Source organism: Dermacentor andersoni, chromosome 1 (genome assembly GCF_023375885.2).
Source record: "Dermacentor andersoni chromosome 1, qqDerAnde1_hic_scaffold, whole genome shotgun sequence".
In the NCBI taxonomy this organism is placed as follows: domain Eukaryota; kingdom Metazoa; phylum Arthropoda; class Arachnida; order Ixodida; family Ixodidae; genus Dermacentor; species Dermacentor andersoni.
In genome coordinates, this window is record NC_092814.1 from 111,941,641 (window position 1) to 111,962,575 (window position 20,935).

The following is a 20,935-nucleotide window of genomic DNA, read 5'->3' on the forward strand; positions in this document are numbered from 1 at the left end:
CCAAGTCCAAAAGAGCATTCTGCCTGGTAGGCAGAATGAGTACGATCTGAGTAAGCCCCAAATTCAGGCTAAAATTTAGAAGTTCTTTATCGAAAGTGGCATCATGACTGCACGTCGATAGAGAGGGCCCGGTGCGCATTGACATCACCGAGACAAATAAAGTTGGAAGGACCTAGGTTGCGCATGTGCATGAACGTTTCGATTGTTGAAGCAAGTCCACCGTTGTTCCTGGGAGGTGATAGAAAGTGCTGATTACAAAATGCATTTTTTCCAAGCAAAGTTAGCACCAGGCTGATTCCGTATGAAAAAAAAATGTTAAAAACGACTTAATCCAATTTGAATATAAAGGAGTAGTGTTCATGTTATTCAAAAAGAGAATAGAAGGGACGGGTTAGTAAAATGCACAGCAAATAAAATGTCTTCGAAAAAAATTGCAGATCGAGTCGGACATTCTCAAATACGAATAAAAAACGAGATGCATACAATAGCAAATATTTTCGAATATGAGCTATTTCTATCAACTGATAGCAAGCTCAGTGGTACAAGGCCCGAACTTTGTCACAATTGAGATCCTCTCTCAACAGCTCGTAAGTCAACCTCAACTGTCCTGACATACTCTCAGCTCGGGCACGACGCCTCAGTGTTGTGTTTCCCAGCTTTAAAGAGTTTATTTTGGTTTGGATGAGGGGGGACGTCCGCATCTCGGCATCGGCCAACACTGTTTTTTTTTAGCTGAAGCTCCTTCAAAACGGCGGCAGCAGTCTTCCTTCACCGTTTATTCCTCAATGCGTAGATCCTTTCTGTTCTTGTACTCCTTCCGCCACTCGTTCACCCCACGGACCATTTGAAGCATCTTCTTGGTCAGTTGCACAGTCCACGTCCGAGTTTTCGAACTCCTTAGGGGCCACAAAAACGTCCGAGAAATCGGCCAGTTGGAAAAAAATAAATGCACGTCATTTACTGCCCTTGAGGACTCACACCACCACAGGCACATTCGAAAATGCTCTGAAGGCCTGTCGGTACATGTATTAGTAATATCGGTGCTCATTCTCTGACAGGAGATACCGGGTGCACGTGTGTATAATTAAGGAATACATACTCTGTCACATGGCAATAGCCCCTTCCCACACTTGTTATGCTTGACTGCGATACTTTTGTGTATGCTTCACCAAGTAACATTTTTGTACGGAGGTGAAGCTGACTTTCGGGAACCAGCATAATGCAACGCACCATGCTTTCCAAGCTTCTAAGCCAATCGCGAGGACCGCAAAGGCGGAGTCCATGCCATTGCTGACACCAGCAAATTCTTTCAATGAAAAACACGGCACCCAACGGCAAGAAGCTTAATAGCAAACGTCGCAGCAGCTAGGTCTACCGTTGCCGCAGTGGTGGCTGCTACGGCTGCCAGCGGATCTGCGTGCGAGATCACCGGTTCGAGGCGACGAGGTAATCAAAACGGCAGCGGTGGTGGCTTTGATTAATGCCCTTTCGGAACTGCGGTCACGGCAAGAAGTCCAGAAAATCAGACGGCGAAGGGTTCTTTCGTCTGAAATTTCGGACTTTCTGATACGTTGACTCTATGGGGTACGAGGTGGTGCCGAGAAGCCATCCAAATTATCGGGAATCCGGAAAGTCGGTCGTTGACTGTACACTGGAAACACCTCCAGCCGACGACAGGACGTCAAAGACGACTCAAGCCAACATTACCGAGACTTTCACCCTTTCAACAAAATTACCGGCAATTTTCCCTGATAGAGGCACAAATTCCCTGAGCTTTCCCTGAGTTTTTCCAGACTACTCGATATCCCTGAGAATTCCCGGTTTTCCCTGTTGGTAGACACCCTGAAATTTCTTGTATGTTAGTTTTATACTTTGAACTGATAAAAAGAACAGTGGGCATTTTATTCAGGAGTGTTTCAGAATCGGGGCAAATACTGCCGATCAATCAGCGGTGTCTCTCGGAGTCTTTTCTTCCTCTTGCTTAATTTGACCGCCCGAATAATTCAACCAACTTCAGCGGTCCCATCAGGATCGAATTAATGGAAGTCGACTGGGCTAACTTCCTCCCCTGTAATTTGGCAAAATAGGCCTGGCCTCAACAAGCCAATAGCTAGGTATTGCAAGCAGCAGAGTAGCAATCACGGCCAGAGGCTTGTTTCCTTAAAAAGAGGCTGTGATAACTACAAATCTGCCAGCAAAACATACCATGGAGCAAAAATTAAGCAAACATGCAACAAGCCCCAGTGATGTCAGTGAATTTGTAAGTACATAACAATGAAGCATGCCTGTAGCATACAAACGGATGCAAGTACAACAATGTGACCTTACAGGCTGAAATTGCTAGCAATGCCCTATTCAAGTAAACATTTCAAGGTGATTTCTGCAATTACCTGCTTGTAGCTGAACCTGAAAAACAGCTGCCTTTGAAGTTAATGCTGGGAGGTATATCAACTGACAATTATTTGTATTAATGACAACAAAGCCATTCTAGATAAATGAAAATATCCAACATTCCTATGCTGAATAGACATTAATGCTAAAGCTGGCAAATTGCTGGGTAGAGCAACACAAGTTCCATAGCCAGTAAATTTGAATTCTTCTATGAAGGAGCAGACAGGCGCCACTTCCTCATGGCATTTATGAGAATCAAGGACAACCATAAACCAGTGGCCCTAGGACTGCCAGCAGGATGCGGTGGAGAGGAGTAAAGTCATCAGAAAGGATTCATCAGTAAAGGCCTGCACGTAGCAAAAGCTACTATCATCTTCACAAATGTCCTTACAGAGATGTATCTGCCATTTCATATTTCGGCTGCCATCAGTTCATTAGCAGATTTAAATGAGACTGTCAAGTGGCTGTGTAACACCCGAACAATCAGCCAAGAAAAAAAAAAGATAGACAAGTGAAGTGACAGGGAGGCCAATGCACTGCATGTAAGACCTTCCAGTGGCAATAATTTCAAAAAATAGAACTAAGGTCTGTCACATCAATAAGAAGGTAGCGATGAGACATGATAGTGCTATGTTTCCAGAGAAAATTTGTAGCATGTGAACTTCTATTAGCAAAGGTTGATGGCACAGACCAGAAAAGAAATTAGTGCGTGGTGAAGCAACGTGGCAGAATGGCTGTACATGGAAATGAGACTGAACATGATTCAGGTGGCAACCATTTCATCAGCCAGATGAAGCACTGTTCCATGACCACTGTGGGACCATGAGGTATCCTCAGGAAACCATCCTTCTGACCCTGTGGGAGGCAGTGCAAAGAGGTAGTTGCTGTAGCCACAGTTTATTTAAGCCAGCCAGCCATGGTGCCGCAAGATCTCTAGAGCGGTCGATATCGCAGCCGCTTAGGTTAAGCATGCCACCATGTTCTCTTCTCGCACTACATGCCCATGAGCCATCTTCCCCGGCTCTGGAGGCAATAGTTGCGCCGCTACAGGGCCCCCCTCCTAGTGCGAAGCACAATTTAAACATGTTACGGGTACAGTTACGGGCACAGTTACGGCCATTGAAAATGTGACAAGAGCCATCCCCAAGTTTGCTGATGCTGGACCCTAGAAGAGTGGTTCGACGGATAGCTGGGTCGTGCTGCTACCGAGCAGGAAAGGCACCAAGAACAGCCCCAAAGAGAAAAGCAGAGCAAAGGTCAGGGCTGCCCAGAGGATACAGAACTGGATGCATAATCTCGCGTCCTGCGGCGTCTACTCTTCCTCACAATCTCGTAGCCAGAACTGCTGGTCGAGAACTGCTGGTTGAAAATTTTGGGGGAGAAAATTCCAATGGAGAAGCAATCGCATCCGGTGCCCCGATGCCGCATGCGTGCATCAGCTAATTTTCACACTCTATACACTTTCATGTGCCCCTACTGGATGGCAAGAGCTGGGCGTTGAGCTCTGATGCAATGGTACATTCGAGGATCCGGGGTGTGCAGTAGTTGCCAGCTGCACCGACACCATCTAAACCAAAAGGTTTGGTCCCATGTAAGGGCCGCACCTCGCCAAATTGTGAAAGTGGCACCCTCACATGAGTATATACAGTATCAATAACTTCAACAAAGCATAAAAAGGTGAACAGACATCAGAACCTTATCTCATTATTTAAAGACATGCAGGCAGCAGACCTCCAACTGGTGCCTTGCACCATAGATGACTGAATATCACGGGAGACTGGTGTACCATGCGTGGTTGGCAAACTTTTTTGTATATATCATAACTATGCAATAAACTCACTCCTGTAATCGGTCAGTAAAAATTCACATTTTTTCCCCTAACACAATGATCATATGCGCAAGCCTAGTTCTGAATTCCACTGATGATAATAATACTGATGATGATACTCAACAACAGATGCTAGATGTTCTTTAGGGCTACCCAGCACCATCTGCTCCTGATGTTTTTTTAGCCTGATTAGGCCATTGGTCCTGTTAACATGTATGTGGAGTTAACCCTTTATTGATGGGTGTTGCTTACAGGCAACACGGCAGAATTTCTTTTTTCTTGCAGACTTTCAGTACTGAGTATGAAGTTCCTGCTAAATGTATTTGTAAAGCACTGAATGCCAAGCAGCAAAAGTCATTTGTTGGTTTAGAGCAGGAATACAGGAAAAGACAGACCGATGCAAGATACCCAGCAGTAGTAGTGTCCCACAAACATGACGTAAAGCAAATTGAACGTACACCTGTGGTTCATATACCAGGAGAGCTGTCTGTAGAAATTATAAACAAAGCCTTATGTGGCTTCGGGTGAAGCCCACTTCCAGTTTTCTGCCCAGGGTGGGTTTCCCCCTTACTGCTGGAAAAATTTACACAAAATATATTTTCCGTTTCACTGGTTATGCTTATTCTCAACGTGTCTTGCTTGCTTAGATTTTTAAAAATTTCTTTGCTTATTTACATGTACCATCATTAAGCAGTTAATAGAGTGGCAGCACACACTGCAATGGGGCATTACACAAGCTACACAGCCAGCTCAAGGTCAAAGCTGTTGAGTATGCTTTTGAGAATGGCAACCATGCATCAGGAAGAACCCTCAGGCGTCAATTATGTAAGCATCTGCTAATAAAGATGGCAGCATGAAAAGCTGAAAGCTGCCAGCAAGATCCGCTGAACTTTACCCGGACCAAATACTGACCGCTAATTGCTCCAACATGCATGGCCACATGCTGGCCCCGCAAGCAGGGTGCCTCCGACAAATTTTTATACCCTGTCGACATCTTGCCTTGCTGATGCGATGTACAGAAACGACACTTAATGACATACACACACTCTGCACTGCTGCGAACATGGAACAATGCAATTCACATTATTCAGCGGGATTGGCGTGTTGGCTTGCCAACTGCAATTCCAACGTATGCCAAGCCACAGGCTAAAACGTGTATGCCATGGAGTCTTTTCAGACACAGGGGGAACCGCCTGTGGATGCATATATATATCTATATACTCTGTTACTACAGAGTCTAGCCTGTGCATCTAATCTCCCGCTCGATCGCCGAGAAGGGTGACGAGTGCAAACATACAAACAAGCATGCTGCCGACACACTAATTTTTAGACACAGAGGAGAACGCATATGGATCCATACTCCCTTATTAGTCATCAGTCTAGTACATGCATCTGATTTTCTCTTCATCATTGATAAAGTCTATGAGTGCAAATATATTAGTAGCGAGTTTCCCACGATGGCATGTCACCAGCCACTCCGCCAGCCACACTATTTAGGCTGCTAGGCCTAGCCAGCACTGCTTCGTTGTTAGTCAACAACCAATGTTGCAGTTTCGTGCCAGTCAGCATGGCTGCAATATTGTTCACGCACGGCGCATGCCCGAAACAACAAGTGACGTCTGAAATTTCAGTTATTGCCGTTATACATTCAAGCTAGAGGTAGGTGGCAGTGCCGAAGAAATCATGCAGATTCGAAAAATCGGGCATCTGAAAAATCTGTCGGCGACTGCATTTCACATTTCCGCTATCAGAATAGATACAAGGAACTTGCTTCTCTATACCCCCTATAAAAATATGCTCCGCTATACCCCATATAGTGTCGGATCCTGCATTCTTTATTTTACTATAGCAGCACAATACTCCATTGAAATAAAGCATGGACAACCAAATTTTATATTTACTTCATTATATCAGTGTTTGTTATGTCAAGGTTCGACTGTATTTCCAAGAAAGGAATAAGTTGTATGAATTTTACTGTTTGTGCAAGTATTCACGTGCTGAAGAATAAACCATGTATAATATTGACATTAAATAGGGCCTTGTTTGGCTTCGGCAGGCACAGTTCTGGATAATAATATTGACCAAATAAAAATACAGTCAATGTCTCATTTGTCAAGCTCCCTAGTGACCATAAAAATCAATACAAAAAAAATGAATGCATGCCCTTTACTGTCTTTGAGGGCTCTGATCACCACAACCACATCATAATAGCTCTGAAGGCCTACCAATACACTTAGTAGGGATCTTGGTGCTAGTACTGCGACAAGATAAGGCAGGTGCGCACGTCTTAAGATTACAGGGGCAGTATTCTGAAACGATTCCCTTTGGGGATACTATTGCCTTGCCAATAGTTCGCCGTCAAGTCCGCACTGATTGGTTGTTTTAACTAAATTGGATGAGCTACATCATCCGATTTTACTCAACCAGCCAATCAGTGCGCACGTGATGGCGAACTAATGCTGAGGCGATAGTTTTGTTAAAGTGCATCATTTCAGAATACGGCCCCAGAATACATACTATGTCCCGTGACAGTGGCCCCTTCTCGTGCTTGGTATGTTTCACCGCAGTGCATAGCACATGCTTCACCGTGCAGCCATGCTGACTGGCACGAAACTGCAACATTGCTGACAGCAACAAATTCTTTCATAGAAAAACAGCAGCAAACAGTGGGGTAGGGGGGGAGGATTCTGTGAGTGTCCATTTCGTCTGCACTTAAATTTCTGATGAACTGGGATGGGGCAGCACGCATCAGAAAGACAGGCAGCCCCAGCCAATCAGCACCTCACCAGCAGACGAAATAGACATGTCCACTATGTAAACACTTGCAGAATACCACCGTAGCAGGAAGCTTGGTAAGCGCACGTCGAAGCAGCTAGGCTTAGCTTTGCAGAGCGCACGACAGTGCAAAATGACCACACGAACACACACGAAACACCATGTGGCCAAACAAATGGCTATGACAGCGCGCAGTGGCTTCAATTAATACCATTTGGACAGCGAAGGGTTTCAGCATTTGAAATTTTATACGTCCTTATACACTGTGCCAGGAATGTGGCCAAATTATCAGACATGCCGAAAAATTAGTCATTGACTAATTATTATAGTGATTAAAATATCTAGCTTTATTGTCCCTTCAAAAAATAGTTCTAGGTCATTCTGAAGATATTACGTCTGTAAAAAAATAATAAAGAAAACCCTGAAATCATTGACTTAATACAAAAGTGACTCACAGCGCACATACATACACATACACACAAACACCACACACACAAATAGGAGAAGTGAAGATAAGATTATGGGATTTTACGTGCCAAAACAACGATATGATTATGAGGCACCCCGTAGTGGGGGACTCCAGATTAATTTTGACCACCTGGGTTTCTTTAACGTGCACCTAAATCTAAGTACACAGTGTTTTTGCAGTTCGCCGCTATCGAAATGCGGCCACCGTGGCCGGTATTTGATCCCGAGACGTCGTGCTTAGCAGCGCAACACCAAGGCCACTAAGCAACCACAGTGGGTGAGAAGTGGTGAAGCGGGGAGGGACATCCAAAGGCAAGAGCCTAGTATAATGCACAGGGAACCATTAAACTACTGAAGGACCATATTTTCTGGCAGAGCACAAACACTCAAATGGTGCCATTGATGTGGCAGGCAGTGCCGTGACATCACACATGAATGGGATTCAATCAGTTATCAGTAGCAATAAACCTAGAAAAGGTGACCATAATAGCAAAACAGCAGCACAAAAGACACTAAAGCTGAGAGGGATGCGCACAGCAAGTACAAAAAGACGAATTAAGTAGTTCTGACATAGCACACCAAACAATGCTCACAATTACACCTGAAATATTAAAGAGGCTAGGTACATACTATTTAAAGGAAGCATCTACAGAAGGGTGTCAACAAAGAGAGAACTGGGATTTATTTCTGACTTTCAGACTGAATCCAACTAAATAAGTAATATTTATTAGCCCCCCCCCCCCCCCCCTTTTTTTTGTAATGCCTGAAAAGTGAACTGTACTGCAAATATAAAAAAAAAATTGTAGGATAGCACATGCTGGACATTGCCTAACAAGACTTAATAATGATGCTCGATTCAGCCAAGTTTTGCTGTTAACAAATTAGAGATTCCTTAAATTTTATTCCTGCAGCTTTAATAACAACAACACGAGTAGATAAAGACAAGTGCATTCACACACTGAAATTATTCTGCCTTTCATATATAATCACCTACACTTTTATTGTAATAATTCAGCCCCTTCTAATTGGTTGTCACAATTCTGTGACATACTAGCTCTGATCGCCAGTAAGAAAAGATTGAATTCTAAAGTCATGTGTAACTGTTCAACAAAACATGTCAGCACGTCACCATCTCTCACTTGGAGCAAGCGAACAATGCTCCATAAAAGGAATTCCCAACAAAGATGAACAGTCGTGCTGCTGTATAGAGTCAGGTGCACAAATTGTAGTTATATAATGTCCACAATACCAATTGTTTTACAAGCTGCCAAAAGATGTGACAAAGTTCGCCTGCCATCAAGTCAAAAGCCATACAATAAGCAAACCTAAGGACATAAACGTATTTATTTCTATTTCATATCTTTTAATCTCTACAAATTTCACTATGCATACAATTCTTAATGTTTTAACCACACATACAAGCACTTAAGTGTAGGTACGTAATTAAATGCTTTCATAAAGGAATAAAAATTTTTAGCAATCATAGGTTGACAAAAAATATTGTGCTTCCTGCTACATTTTTTGGTAACCATGAAATTTTTTGATCCACATCGTTAAAAAATTAGTCGCTTGGTTCAGGCAAACTTAGTTGCCTAAAGGCAGTTGAAGCTATGCACATCTTTGGAGACCTCTTTTCTCTGATGGTGACATGAACTTTCAATGGGGGTTCTTCATTTTTTTGGACAACTGATAGAAGAACAGCTGCAAGTACTTTGTTAAAAGGTGTGGACAAAATTATGCTTTTTGGCTGTGAAATCTGAGCAATAATACAGCAGCAGGAAGTTAAAATTCTTTAATTATCTTAAAATTGTTTGAATTCTTATGCAGTTTACTGCATGTTCTATTAAAAAAATACCCTACTGAAATGCTGAGGTTCTTGTGTAAGCACCAAAACATTGTAGCAATGGCGCACAATAGACAAAGCTTCGTTAGTCGTAATACTAACTTCTTTTGGTATGGCACCCATATTATGCACACAAACAAACTTGACATGCACTTGATTTTAATACCTTACCTGTTGTTCCAGATGCTCTTGAACAGATCAAGAGACTCCCTCAACCGGTTTTGATTGGGATCCTCTCGAAGCACCATATTATAGCTGCTGCAGGCGGTTACGAAGATGATGGCCGTCACGTCATTAAAACATTGGATCCACTTGCGCCTTTCGTCTCTTTGCCCACCCACGTCAAACATGCTGCATGCAAGAAAAAGCACAGCAGATTGCAGGTATTCAGACCTCTCTCTACAGAAATGACTAAAAACCATTGGGTGCAGCAAGTCTTGATGGTAGCAGTAATTCAGTGCTAAGCCCACATGTAAGGCATTAACCATCTACGAACAACAAAAGCTTTTAAAATCAAGGCAGGTGGTACAGTATCAAACAAATCTATACTGCATAGCATTACAGTGTAAATGTATTTGTAAGGAGCTGGCAATGAGTTAAATAACTTTAACATTCTATGCTTATACAAGGTCAATCAGCCTTGCATGAACAGAATTCTTACAGATATGTGAAGGTTCTAAGCGGTTTCTTGAAGCCAATTAGTGATATTTTTTTTTTGTGCTGAACAAGCAACTGATGCAGAATAGGCAAAAGCCACACTAACAATGTTTGGAGGTTTTTGTAAACAGTATAAGAGACAACTTTTTTCTTAGAGCATAGAGCACATATCATGGACCGTTTTATTGAGGGCGCCACCATTTCGCAATCACAGTGCCATCTATCGTCCAGCGCCATGCTGGTATGTGGGATCGCGCTGGAAGGTGCAGGGAAACGTGCTGTTGATGACAAGTGGCAAGTTTTCATGCCTTCCCAAGAGGTGTCAACAAGTTCTTTGGATAAGGGAACTTCTTAGCGTGTCATCATTAAGCTTTTAGCTCCTGTATAGCCGCTGCAATATCTAATGGCGACAGGCTCAGAGGCACTCCCGCAGCTCTACCCACAATCGAAATAGGAGGCGAGTCGAGTCTGAACATTGTCGATACATAACGTATACATGTAACATGCTATCATTGTATGCCTAGCCTTGAACTCTATTAAAGTATCACTCAGGCGACAACAGTCACAGGTGTCTCCATGTGTCATGCGGTGTGCCGTACCAGTGTACATCCCAATCCAGGTAACTGCAAAGCCCCAAGGAAACACATTTTGCTAGCTTTCGTTACCCTAAAATGCTCACGGTACGATTTTCTAAACATTGTTTACATGGCACCTGGGCATCAAGCTTTACAAATTCAAGAACGGTAAAATAACTCCATCGAAAGTGCTGTTAACATGGATAAAATGAGCTTATGATAGAGGCCGCGAATATGCCACGATCAACCAGACACACGCAATGCGTTGAAAGATGATGAGCTCTTAGGTCTTGAATGGTGCCTGTGCTTGCAAGGGCCCCTCACCTACTCGAGAGAGCTGAAAAACGAGCTACTCTTTGCAACAGCAGCTTTATTTTCTGAAGTAATACAGCGCACGATGAGTGGCGTCGACAGCTTGCTGGTGAGATTCGGAAGCACAGGAGGGCCCATGTGAACTAGGGCCGGCCGGCACACAGTATGCATGGCTTTGGTTAAAGAATGGAAAAGAACACACCTTCATTCCTTAGTCGGTACATACCGTTTTCATAATACGTCCTCGGTCAACTTCCACTAGAACGTTGGTTGCCAAGCATGATAATCTTGTAACATGTTTGAACAGAATAACTTTAATATGTGCGAAGAAGTAGTTAACTTCATTCATTCGCAATAATTGACAGAGTCAAATACAAACCTTTCTTGCATATCACAGTTTGATCATGGGTGCCGAGTTCCAAGTTTGTCGCACAGCCCTCACTGGGAACAAAACCTTCCGAACATATACGCGATGGCATCAAGCCCTTTCTGTTAATGCTGACAGCAATACAAAGTGGACACTTCTCTGCTATCGCAGCGGCGGTGTCCACAAAGTCGCCGCGGCTGAAGATGCACTTCCCACTTGCTTCCGAAAGTTATTTTTGCAGCCGAATACAGCAGAGTGGTAGCCCATCGACCTTGAGTGATCTGACACGGCAGAAATCCTTGAGAGAACATGTTCGAATCACACTGATTCACAATTAAACCGCTATCATTGCAAGCTGCCGCTGGGAGAAAATGGAATCCGCACATGCCGGTGCAAGGAGGAGAGCAGCACGGCGCGCTGGTTCCGAGGCTATGTTCCTCCTCGCCGATAAAACGGTCTATATGTCACATCAAAATTTCACATCATGTATGCTATCAGTCCTAGTTAACTGAACATCACTAGTTTGATAAACACAACCGGATATTGTGGGTGCTTCTGCTAACCTTAACTTCTGATAAGGCCTCTTCCAATTGGTATTAATGAACTTGCAATAGAGCTCAGTAGCTGCAGGCCCAAAATTTTAGTGCAAATGACTGACAACAATTGAGGATGAACCTTGACATAGTGTAAGGCTGTTTCCTCTCTAAGATGTGCAGAATTTTGATAAGACTAAGCTAAATTCAAGAGGGTAAACAAAAGCACGTCTTGAAATACACGATTGTGTGTTAACATGATAGGATAGCAACCTATAAGGCAGCAGCATTAAGCAACCCTACTGGGTACCAATATACTGCTGCTTCACCTATCATACACCAGGCATTTGGGTCCGCATGTCAACTAAATGCAAACGTGCTTGCAGAAAGAAAGTGCAGCTACAATAGTCGTCACAATAGAGGCAAACTCATCCATTTGATGTGCAGATACCTACTACTTGACGTACAATAATGCAAAGATAGTGGAGTAAAACTGCACTACTAGCTCAATGCATACGCTGACGTCTACGCTATGTACTGTGCTTGCCACAAGCATTGTGATGCACACTTGCTTTGCTAGAACTGAATTGAATTCTGGGGTTTTATTTGCCAAAACCACGACTTGATAATGAGGCACTCTGCGGGGAACTCCAAATTAATTTTGACTACCTGGGGATCTTTAACGTGCCCCCAATGCACAGGGCATCGGCGTTCTTGCATTTTGCCCCCATGACAATACAGCCGCTGCAGCCGGGATTTCATCCCTCGACCTCATGCTTAGCAGCGCAACACCACAGCCACTAAGCCACCGTGGCGGGTTGCCTTGCTAGCCTGTTTCAATCCTATGTATACAGCTTCGTGCCTGTTGCACATTAACATTCATGTTCACAGACTGTGTCAGCAATGACGAGTCTCAAACTCAACGTATTAACTGAATACAAGAATTTACTCACTACATTAAGAACACAGTGTAATCTTGCAGCAATACGCACTACTCATAAATGCCAGCCTTCAAGTATGCTATATTCAGAATGGGGATTCTTCACAAAGAGGCTTGCAAACATTACTTCACTTAATTTTTGTTTGCTATATTTAGGAGTGGTCGAATAGTGAAATTTCTTCATCAAATAGAATGTGGATAGTTGAGACAAAAAAAAACTTTAAATATGTAATTGAATACCAATTTTTTTTTTTTTTTTCATTTATGGACAAAGTGAAATTTACAATGTGTCCCAGCTTTCACACATCAAGTTAAAAAATAACAAAGCCTGCTTCACGTGGATGAAACCAACTGTATGCTATTAGGCAACCTGAAGTGCTCAGTATTTTTGAATTGTTCATAATTATTCACCTAACTGTTTAAATGTTCTACTTACAGCAGATATGCCAACACTATGTTTCAGAACAGAGAAGACAACTTCCAATTTCAACTGTTTGCAGCACGGGTACTTTTCGTGGTTCTTTTCTCAGGTCATTTACTTTGGTAAGACCATGAAATTGCTGCTAGCAGCAAGCATCGCACCTGAGCACGCACCATTTGTGGGAGCATAAGCAGACTGCCGAGGCCAAGTTAAAAAAAATTGCCGCACAAGCTATCAATTCGCTATGCAAGGTAAGCCTGAACATGGGCATGAATGTAGCAGCCACCTCAAATAAATTCCCCATGTCATATCTATGACCAAAATGGTTCATCACACATGAGTGCTACAGTACAGCACTGCTGTGGCCTGCAAGCAGAAAGCGAGGTAATCTTTTTAAAGGTTTCATAGGCTTTCTTTTGGACATGTAAAAAAGAGTCACACAAGAGAGAGCACGCCGGAATTAATTGAAATTGATTTTTTTGAATGTCTTGTAAAACAGTGTTGACATATCTAACAAATATAAACATTAAACAGCTATTAAATTAGTACAATGATGGAAGCGGCACTTGGTCTTTTGGAGCAGCTTCTGGAGTAGAAAAAAATCGCAGTTCGCAACAGAAATTTGCGCTTTTGGAGCAGAAAAATTTGCTGTTTGGAGCAAGGAAGCAATGCTTTAGAAGAGTTACTTATTGCTCTGGTGCAAAGAGTGCACTCTATAAAGATTAGCACATTCTGCAACATTGCATTCAACGTGCATTAAACTAAATGCAGTAACTTTCAACTTGCTATTCCATTTCTTTATTACTATATAAGATGAAGATAAATGCAGATTCAAACCTAATTCACAGTTAATTCTGCATATCAATTAATAGTTTAATTCTTTCCCCCAAGCCGTCCTGGGCTTTGATATCCGTTTCATCTGTTAAAGCGTTTCATCCACTAAAGAAGCTGAATACATGCAGCCACTCAATTCTTTAATAATAAGATGCGAGTGCCACATCCTTGCGCAGTAATAATAATGCGCAAGGATGACCTCATGCACTTAAGGCACATTCACACCGAAAGCGGAGCGTCTAAGCGGACAAGCGGATTTTCAAAGCGGCGAGGCGGCGAGCGCCCGCGCCTGTTCAGACCGGCCGCGTTGTCTGGCTATTCGCGCCGCCGGGAAGGTGGGGCATCTCGCAATTTCTTTAGCAATTTCAGGGACGTGCCGCCATCTCGTGGCACTTTGGGTTTGTGCGCGCACTTTCAATATTTTTTTCTTCGTGGGTCGGCGCGCTCCCGTCCGCTATCTACTTCTGCAAAATGATGAGCTCAGACGAAGAAGACGAGATCGTTGGCATTTTACTCGCCACTTGTCTAGTAGATTTTCAAGATTTGTTACAGCGCAACACAAGACAAGGACAAAAGAAGGTATAAAGCGACGACACGGCGCCGTGTCGTCGTTTTATACCTTCTTTTGTCCTTGTCTTGTGTTGCGCTGTAACAAACCTTACTATGAATCCCAACCAACTGGCCCAACTTGCCGTTTTGACGCTTTTGAATAACAGAAGCGAAAAGCCCAGAGAAAGACATTCGTTTACATTCCTTCACCAGCGCTTCCGCAGTGTCGGGTTCTGATTGGCTGCGGCCAAAGCGGCCAACCTATCTGCGCTGAAAAAATCGGTCCGGGCGCGATCCGGCCAAGTGGCCGCGTATTTTCCGCAAAGCGGAAAATCTGCGGCCGCTTGGCCGGATCCGCTTGTCCGCTTGTCCGCTCCGCCTTCGGTGTGAACGTGCCTTAAAAGTTCATGCTAGTCACAGTGTATATAGTCCTCTAGGCTGTTCCACTCACACCGTCATGTCTGCAACAGTACAAGGCCCTGACGTGCTATCTGGTTGGCACTCATGCAATATTATGAACGAATTGGGTTTCTCTATTATATCGACACTATACATCGCTACAATTGAAATTACCAGCTCAGCAAGTTGGTAGCTGATCAGAAACAACAAAGCAACGCAAATCCAGATGGAACAGAAAGAAGGGCACTATAGTACTGTCCTCGCAGCTACAGATGGAAAATTTTTTGTGTTGTGCGTCTTGTGCATCTATATGTGTCTACTTCATTCTCCTGTTTTCGAAATTTTTTAGCAATCTGCTTCTTCAGATGGCTAACAATATACAGTTGGTTTTATCTGCTTAGAAGGCTTCGAATAACAGCATAATAGAATGTTCATGATAGCTCGGAAACCCACTAAAATGCATGTGGAGTCCATTTGATAAAAAAGGGCTTTTTTAGATTTGATACATCTGTTTATGACTGAACATCTGGTCAAATGAGGAGTTAGTAAATTATAAACAACTGCCTTTCGTCAACGGGTGCACCGTGATCGTGACAATGATGTCATGTCGCATGATATGCGTGTTCATTGAAGGAGACAAGTGATACGTTGCAGCACCACATTATTGTTTGAGGGATGTTAACATGGCGAGAGTAGCCAAAAATTCCTTAGCTTCAATTGAGACAAAAAATTCATAAGCTGCTAAAAGCAAGACATTATTCTGTAATGATTGAAAATGATTGTGCAGGAGCTGTCTGCTCCACACTCCGGAACTGGTGCCTCTGCACAACCAACTATGGCTGTCCTGCAGCAGAATCATTCAGAAAGTTGCCAGTTGAACACTTCTTCCTCCCTGTAAACTCCTATAAGTGTTGATATTCCTTAGGTTCAAACAGAAACATATATTCAACTAATTTAGGATAGTTAGTCAAATACAAATGGAACAGCAGACTAGTATTCAACTCAAAACTCAAGATTTAACCCTTTGAGGGTTGATTTTTTTCGCCATATGCGACCATCCAGGGTCGATTTCTTTTATTACAGATTTTAATTTTTCTTAGGGACTTGTTTCGAAAAAAATTTACCGCAATTTTTCTAGGGTGATGGTAAAGTGTGAAAAAAATATTTTGTGTTAGTATATATGTACTCTTCATTCTTGAATAACAACAATAAAAAAGGAAATAAACTTAGAAGAATTAAAAATTTGATGCATTTTTATATAGGGTACATAGTTCAAGGCTTTGAAAATGTGCACACGAGAATATTTCACAAGAATCAAATGTTCCTGCTCTTACACTAATATCTAATACTGTATGTACATCCATAGCGTAATCGAACTGCGTAGGTGCGCGCACTCAAGAAAACTGTGTGGTTGTGTGCCCGTCAAAAAAGCACAACGTGTGACAAACTTCCGCTGATCTTCACCTCATCACCAACCAAAGGCAATTAGTTTTCCTGTGTAAAAAAAAAGCAACGGAAACGCATACACGGCGGCATCCTTCCTATGCGCACCCCTGTGAGCATTAAATGAGCGAGAAAGAGGCAGTAGCCCTTTGAGCGATTAGTAACGAGATAGCCATCAGTTTTGCAAGCGCAAGAAGCCGAAACCGCCCACAGAACAAAACCGGAACCACCGCCGCCCGCACGCGCGCCAATGCGCGAATGGTAGTATGTAGATGCGCGAAAGCAAACTAGCTCTAAAGCAAACCATGAAACAAAAACAGAGAGGGAGGCGCGCGAAAAAAATTCCCTGTATTCCCCACATAGTGGCAGCACATAAAAGAAAAGAAAAAGTTAGGAAATTCGTGCTTTTTAAACGTACAGACGGCACCAGAAATATACGGCATCGACCATTTTTTGGACTTGTTCGCGGCGCCGTACATTTACGTCATTGACCTTCAAAGGGTTAAAATATCTATGCATCCCTAGTTATAATTGTATTCAGAATCTGAAATCATTGCTACATCAACACAGTGTGACTAAGCACTTGGGAACGCAACACTTGGGAGCATGCACAGGAAAACCAATATCTAGCAGATGCAGGGAGTGGCACATTAGCTCACAACATAATGCCATACTGGCTGTTAGCAAAATTGGCATGCTGTGCCTCCTGCAGCTGTGGCAAGGTCCCTATATAGAATTAATACACAAGGGCTATTCTCCTCAATTTAAAAGGAAATATCACCAAATTCTCTTTTTCGTGTAGCATACACTAGAGAAAATGTCAACGCCAAAGTACACTTGAAAACATATAAAGAATTTACATTCAATGGTAACTCGATTTGCTGTAGAAGATTATTACTGTCAATCCTACAGATTTCTTTTGAACTGTTCAAATGGCTGCCACTTGGCAAGTCATACCTTCCAGCCATCATCCTTGTCAACACGTATAACTTGGGTGCTGGTGCATCTCAAAAAAATTACTGGCTCTCCCATAATCAAGAGCATATGAGGAGTTTTTTTTCGAAATGGGTCAAATCCACGTAAACAAAAGTTGAGAAAAAAGCAAAAATTTGTTACCGGACCTAAATGCAACGCTAGCAAAGCTATTATATGATATGCTTTACATGTCGGCTAGGGCAAGTTTACGACCACAAGTAATGAAAAATTATGCGGCAGATATGCCCAATATTAGGGTGAAAACTCTGGATTTGGCTCGTATTGAATTGAAACACTGGATTTTAGGCGGTATTGTTATGAAAACTTTATTAAAATTGGCTTTCCAGAATGGCATCATGTAATAATGACAGAAAAGCTATAATAACATTGGCAGCAGGGCTTTGCTGTGCTTCAAGAACAATAGAACTATACTTGAAGAGCAGGTGCGTCTTCTTGGCAGCATAAGCAGCTCTCTTCTAATTCTTCCGCAGGATCATTACCTTGGGCACGCCTGAAGACACTAACGAAGTACGCAAGCTCTTCATTGTCTTGCCAGGAATTTCCGAAATGCTTCACAAGAAGGCTGGTCACATCTCTGACTTTCATTTCGTTGACGTGGTGTGCGTACAGTGCACATCTTATGGGTGCTTGTGCAAGGGACCTTCCCCTTTTTAGCACTGACACGAAATTTGACACAGAAACTTTATAGTGAGGCTCTGCTCTAATTTGAGGACTCCTACCAGCTGCATTTCTTTGAATGTAGAAGACCTTCGTTTCGGTTATCTTGAACGGCAAGCTGGATGTCGACTTCATCACCGCCGTGCAGTAGGCCTTCCAGTCGTACGCATGCCAATGTTTTCCAAGCTCTAACACAGTGCCGTGATTTGAAAAAATCCTTTGGTAGCTTTGTGGATTCAGGATTTCTTCGTGTCATCTAACATCTTTTTCAATTCTGCCAAATACCCTGTCTGGGGGTAAAAAACTGTGTCCTGTGACAGGAAACACAAGGGAAACTACTGAGACACCTGCTGGAGCCTCATTCTGGAGCCACCAAAGAAGCATGCAAAGCACAGTACTGTTCTTGTTTTGTCCAGCACAGCCATCGGCTACTAACCGCACCTCTCTAATTCCTTCGAAGTTAGCGCTTCGAAGTGTATTATGTACCGCACTGGCTACTTGGTTGCTTCCTTTGGAGCTTTCATCTTCGCTCCATGTGTAGGAATGGATGGCCTCTTTGGGCATTGATCCATCTGCCTGGTTTTCCACCACGCAGAGGTGGTACTGATAGAGCTGGCGGCTGTAGTAGGCTTCCTGGTCCGGAACTTTGGGGAGCACTTGATTTTGTTGGCAATCAAATGAGAATGTTTTCAAGTCTTCCCTCTTCTCACGCAGCAGGGAATAAAAAGCCTTATACTTCAACTTGTGTACACGCTGCTCTGTTATGACACGCTGCTTCTGTGAAACATCTCCACAAGTTTTCATCTCATACGCATTTTTCAGGCACACAGAGCAAACGTCTGTCCTCGGTGTTCTGAACGAAAGATTGAACGTCGCTCGAAAAATGTGGTGAAAGAAGCCATACTTCACCCTCACATCTTCGGGTGCTTGTTGGTTATAAATCTGCCACAGGTTTCGGATGCTCTTCAGCTCACTTGGAAGGTATAACTTTTTTGTCTTCTTCCGGTTGTAGTGCGACTCTCTTGCCCGAAGTCGCTTAATGAAACCCACAACAGCTGATCGCTTTCGACCGTAGCGCTTGATCTTCTGGTCACCTCCACGACTGTCGGCTTTCACTTCACCTTTTTCATGCTTGTGCTTTATATAGCGAGTAACTGTGCTGTGACTAATATCAAGCACTGCGCAAAACATATCGCGACAAACACGAATCTCTTGGCCATTTTCTATCCGTACCTTGTAAACAACAGCAAGGCTCCGACGAGGTTCCGCTTCTTTTCCTCTCCTACGTTTTACGGCTGTTGGCGTGCAGTACATCAAAACGAACGCCTTTTGTTCCACGCTACACAGTTCGTAAAACTTCTCCTTGAAACGTTTAGTGGATGCTTCTGTCACAAGCGCACACCTGAGAGTCTTTTTCGCGTGTTTACATTTTTGGCAACGGCGCATTCTTGCTTTTACGGTGGTGAAGCGGCTTTTTGTCACTTCGCCGTCGACGTCTAGGGATAGATCTTTCGCCGATCTCTTCATTGCCATCCGAATCCATGAACAACGATATCAGAAAAGCAAAGAACTCGCGAAAACACGAACGAAACACTCTGAGCTGTCAGGCGGGAACCAACTCCTTGGCGGGAACTGACAAGGAGGCAGCGATGGCTAAATGACGTCATGCCAAAAGCGCTCTCCTATTGGGCAAATGGATTTGGCTCATTTTGATCCGTGCAACAGCTGGATCTGGCTCAATTTCGATACGAAATACGATCTGCGAACACGTTCGCCTGGCGTTATTTGACCCATTTCATTGCAACGGTTTTTCTATGAGAAAGTTGCCTAGTTTTTCTTGTCATTACCGTTTTATCTGACCCAGTTTCGGTTTGTGGATTTGGCTCATTTCGAAAAAAAACTCCTCATATGTAAGCATGAAATGGCAACCGGCAAATCAGACTGGTTGGAGATGATACTAGCCACAATCTTAAAATGGGTGTAGTGCATGCTTGCAACGGCACACCGCACCATGCCATACTGTGCACAGGTCCGTATGGACACTGCCCAGCTAGAAGGAGAAAACCAGGTGAATGTGGCACGACAGGCAGCAAAAAACACCAGGGAGACAGAGTGCACTGCCCAGCTAGAACAAGAATGAATTTAATTCTAGGGTTTTAAGTGCCAAAACGATTTGATTATGAGGCACGTCGTAATGGGGGACTCCTGATTAATTTTGACCACCAGGGTATCTTTTATGTGCCCCGAATGCACAGGACACAAGCTTTTTTGCATTTCACCTCCATCGAAATGCAGCCACTGCGGCTGGCATTTGATCCTGTGACCTCGTGTTTAGCAGCACAACACCATAACTGCTAAGCCACCGTGGCAAGTAGAAGGGCCTAAAGGAGGCGCCACGCAGCTTCGTGCCACTTCTTGTTGCAGCGCAAAACCCAGGCCATGGGACTCTCGGATCGCTGGCATTCATACGAGCGCTCAGCGCCAAAAGATGACAATTAAGTGTACGGTGCCCTGTATGTGCCTTTTGAACATCGCTATTGGAAATGACAAACAAAAATTCAGCGTCTAGAAGTTACAGCTTGAGTGATATTGTGAACGAACATAAGGAAAAACTCAGAAGCAATATTTTTTGTAGCTTCTTTGGGCGGTAACTAGTGTATGTAATGCAGTCCTGTACAAAGGATTGAGGACCAGAGACCGCATTTTTTAAAGTTTTGACTGGTTGCCCGGGTGATCTCGTTTTGTTCTCGCAACTCGCCTGGATGTTCTCATTCGAGTGCCTGGATAACAACTCTTGCTTTTGGCAAAAAATCAATTGAAGGTCGCCGACAAAGGGAGCTAAAGCATTAATTGCTTAAAAGGGTTATACATAGGCCAGAACCTTCACATTAAATATCTCCGCACTATGTCAAGTACAGAAGTTCCTATCAATAGTTACAGTGAAATA

General features: G+C 43.3%; 1 protein-coding gene across 6 annotated transcripts in view; it reads right to left on the bottom strand.

Moving 5' to 3' along the window:
* Galphas (G protein alpha s subunit) overlaps positions 1–20,935 on the bottom strand; it is a 218,032-nt gene that overhangs the window by 148,371 nt on the left and 48,726 nt on the right. For all 6 annotated transcript variants that reach the window (XM_055061898.2, XM_055061899.2, XM_050193607.3 and 3 more), the window contains exon 8: positions 9,477–9,656. In XM_055061898.2, the coding sequence (XP_054917873.1) occupies positions 9,477–9,656 (180 nt within the window). The remainder of the gene's footprint in view (positions 1–9,476; positions 9,657–20,935) is intronic.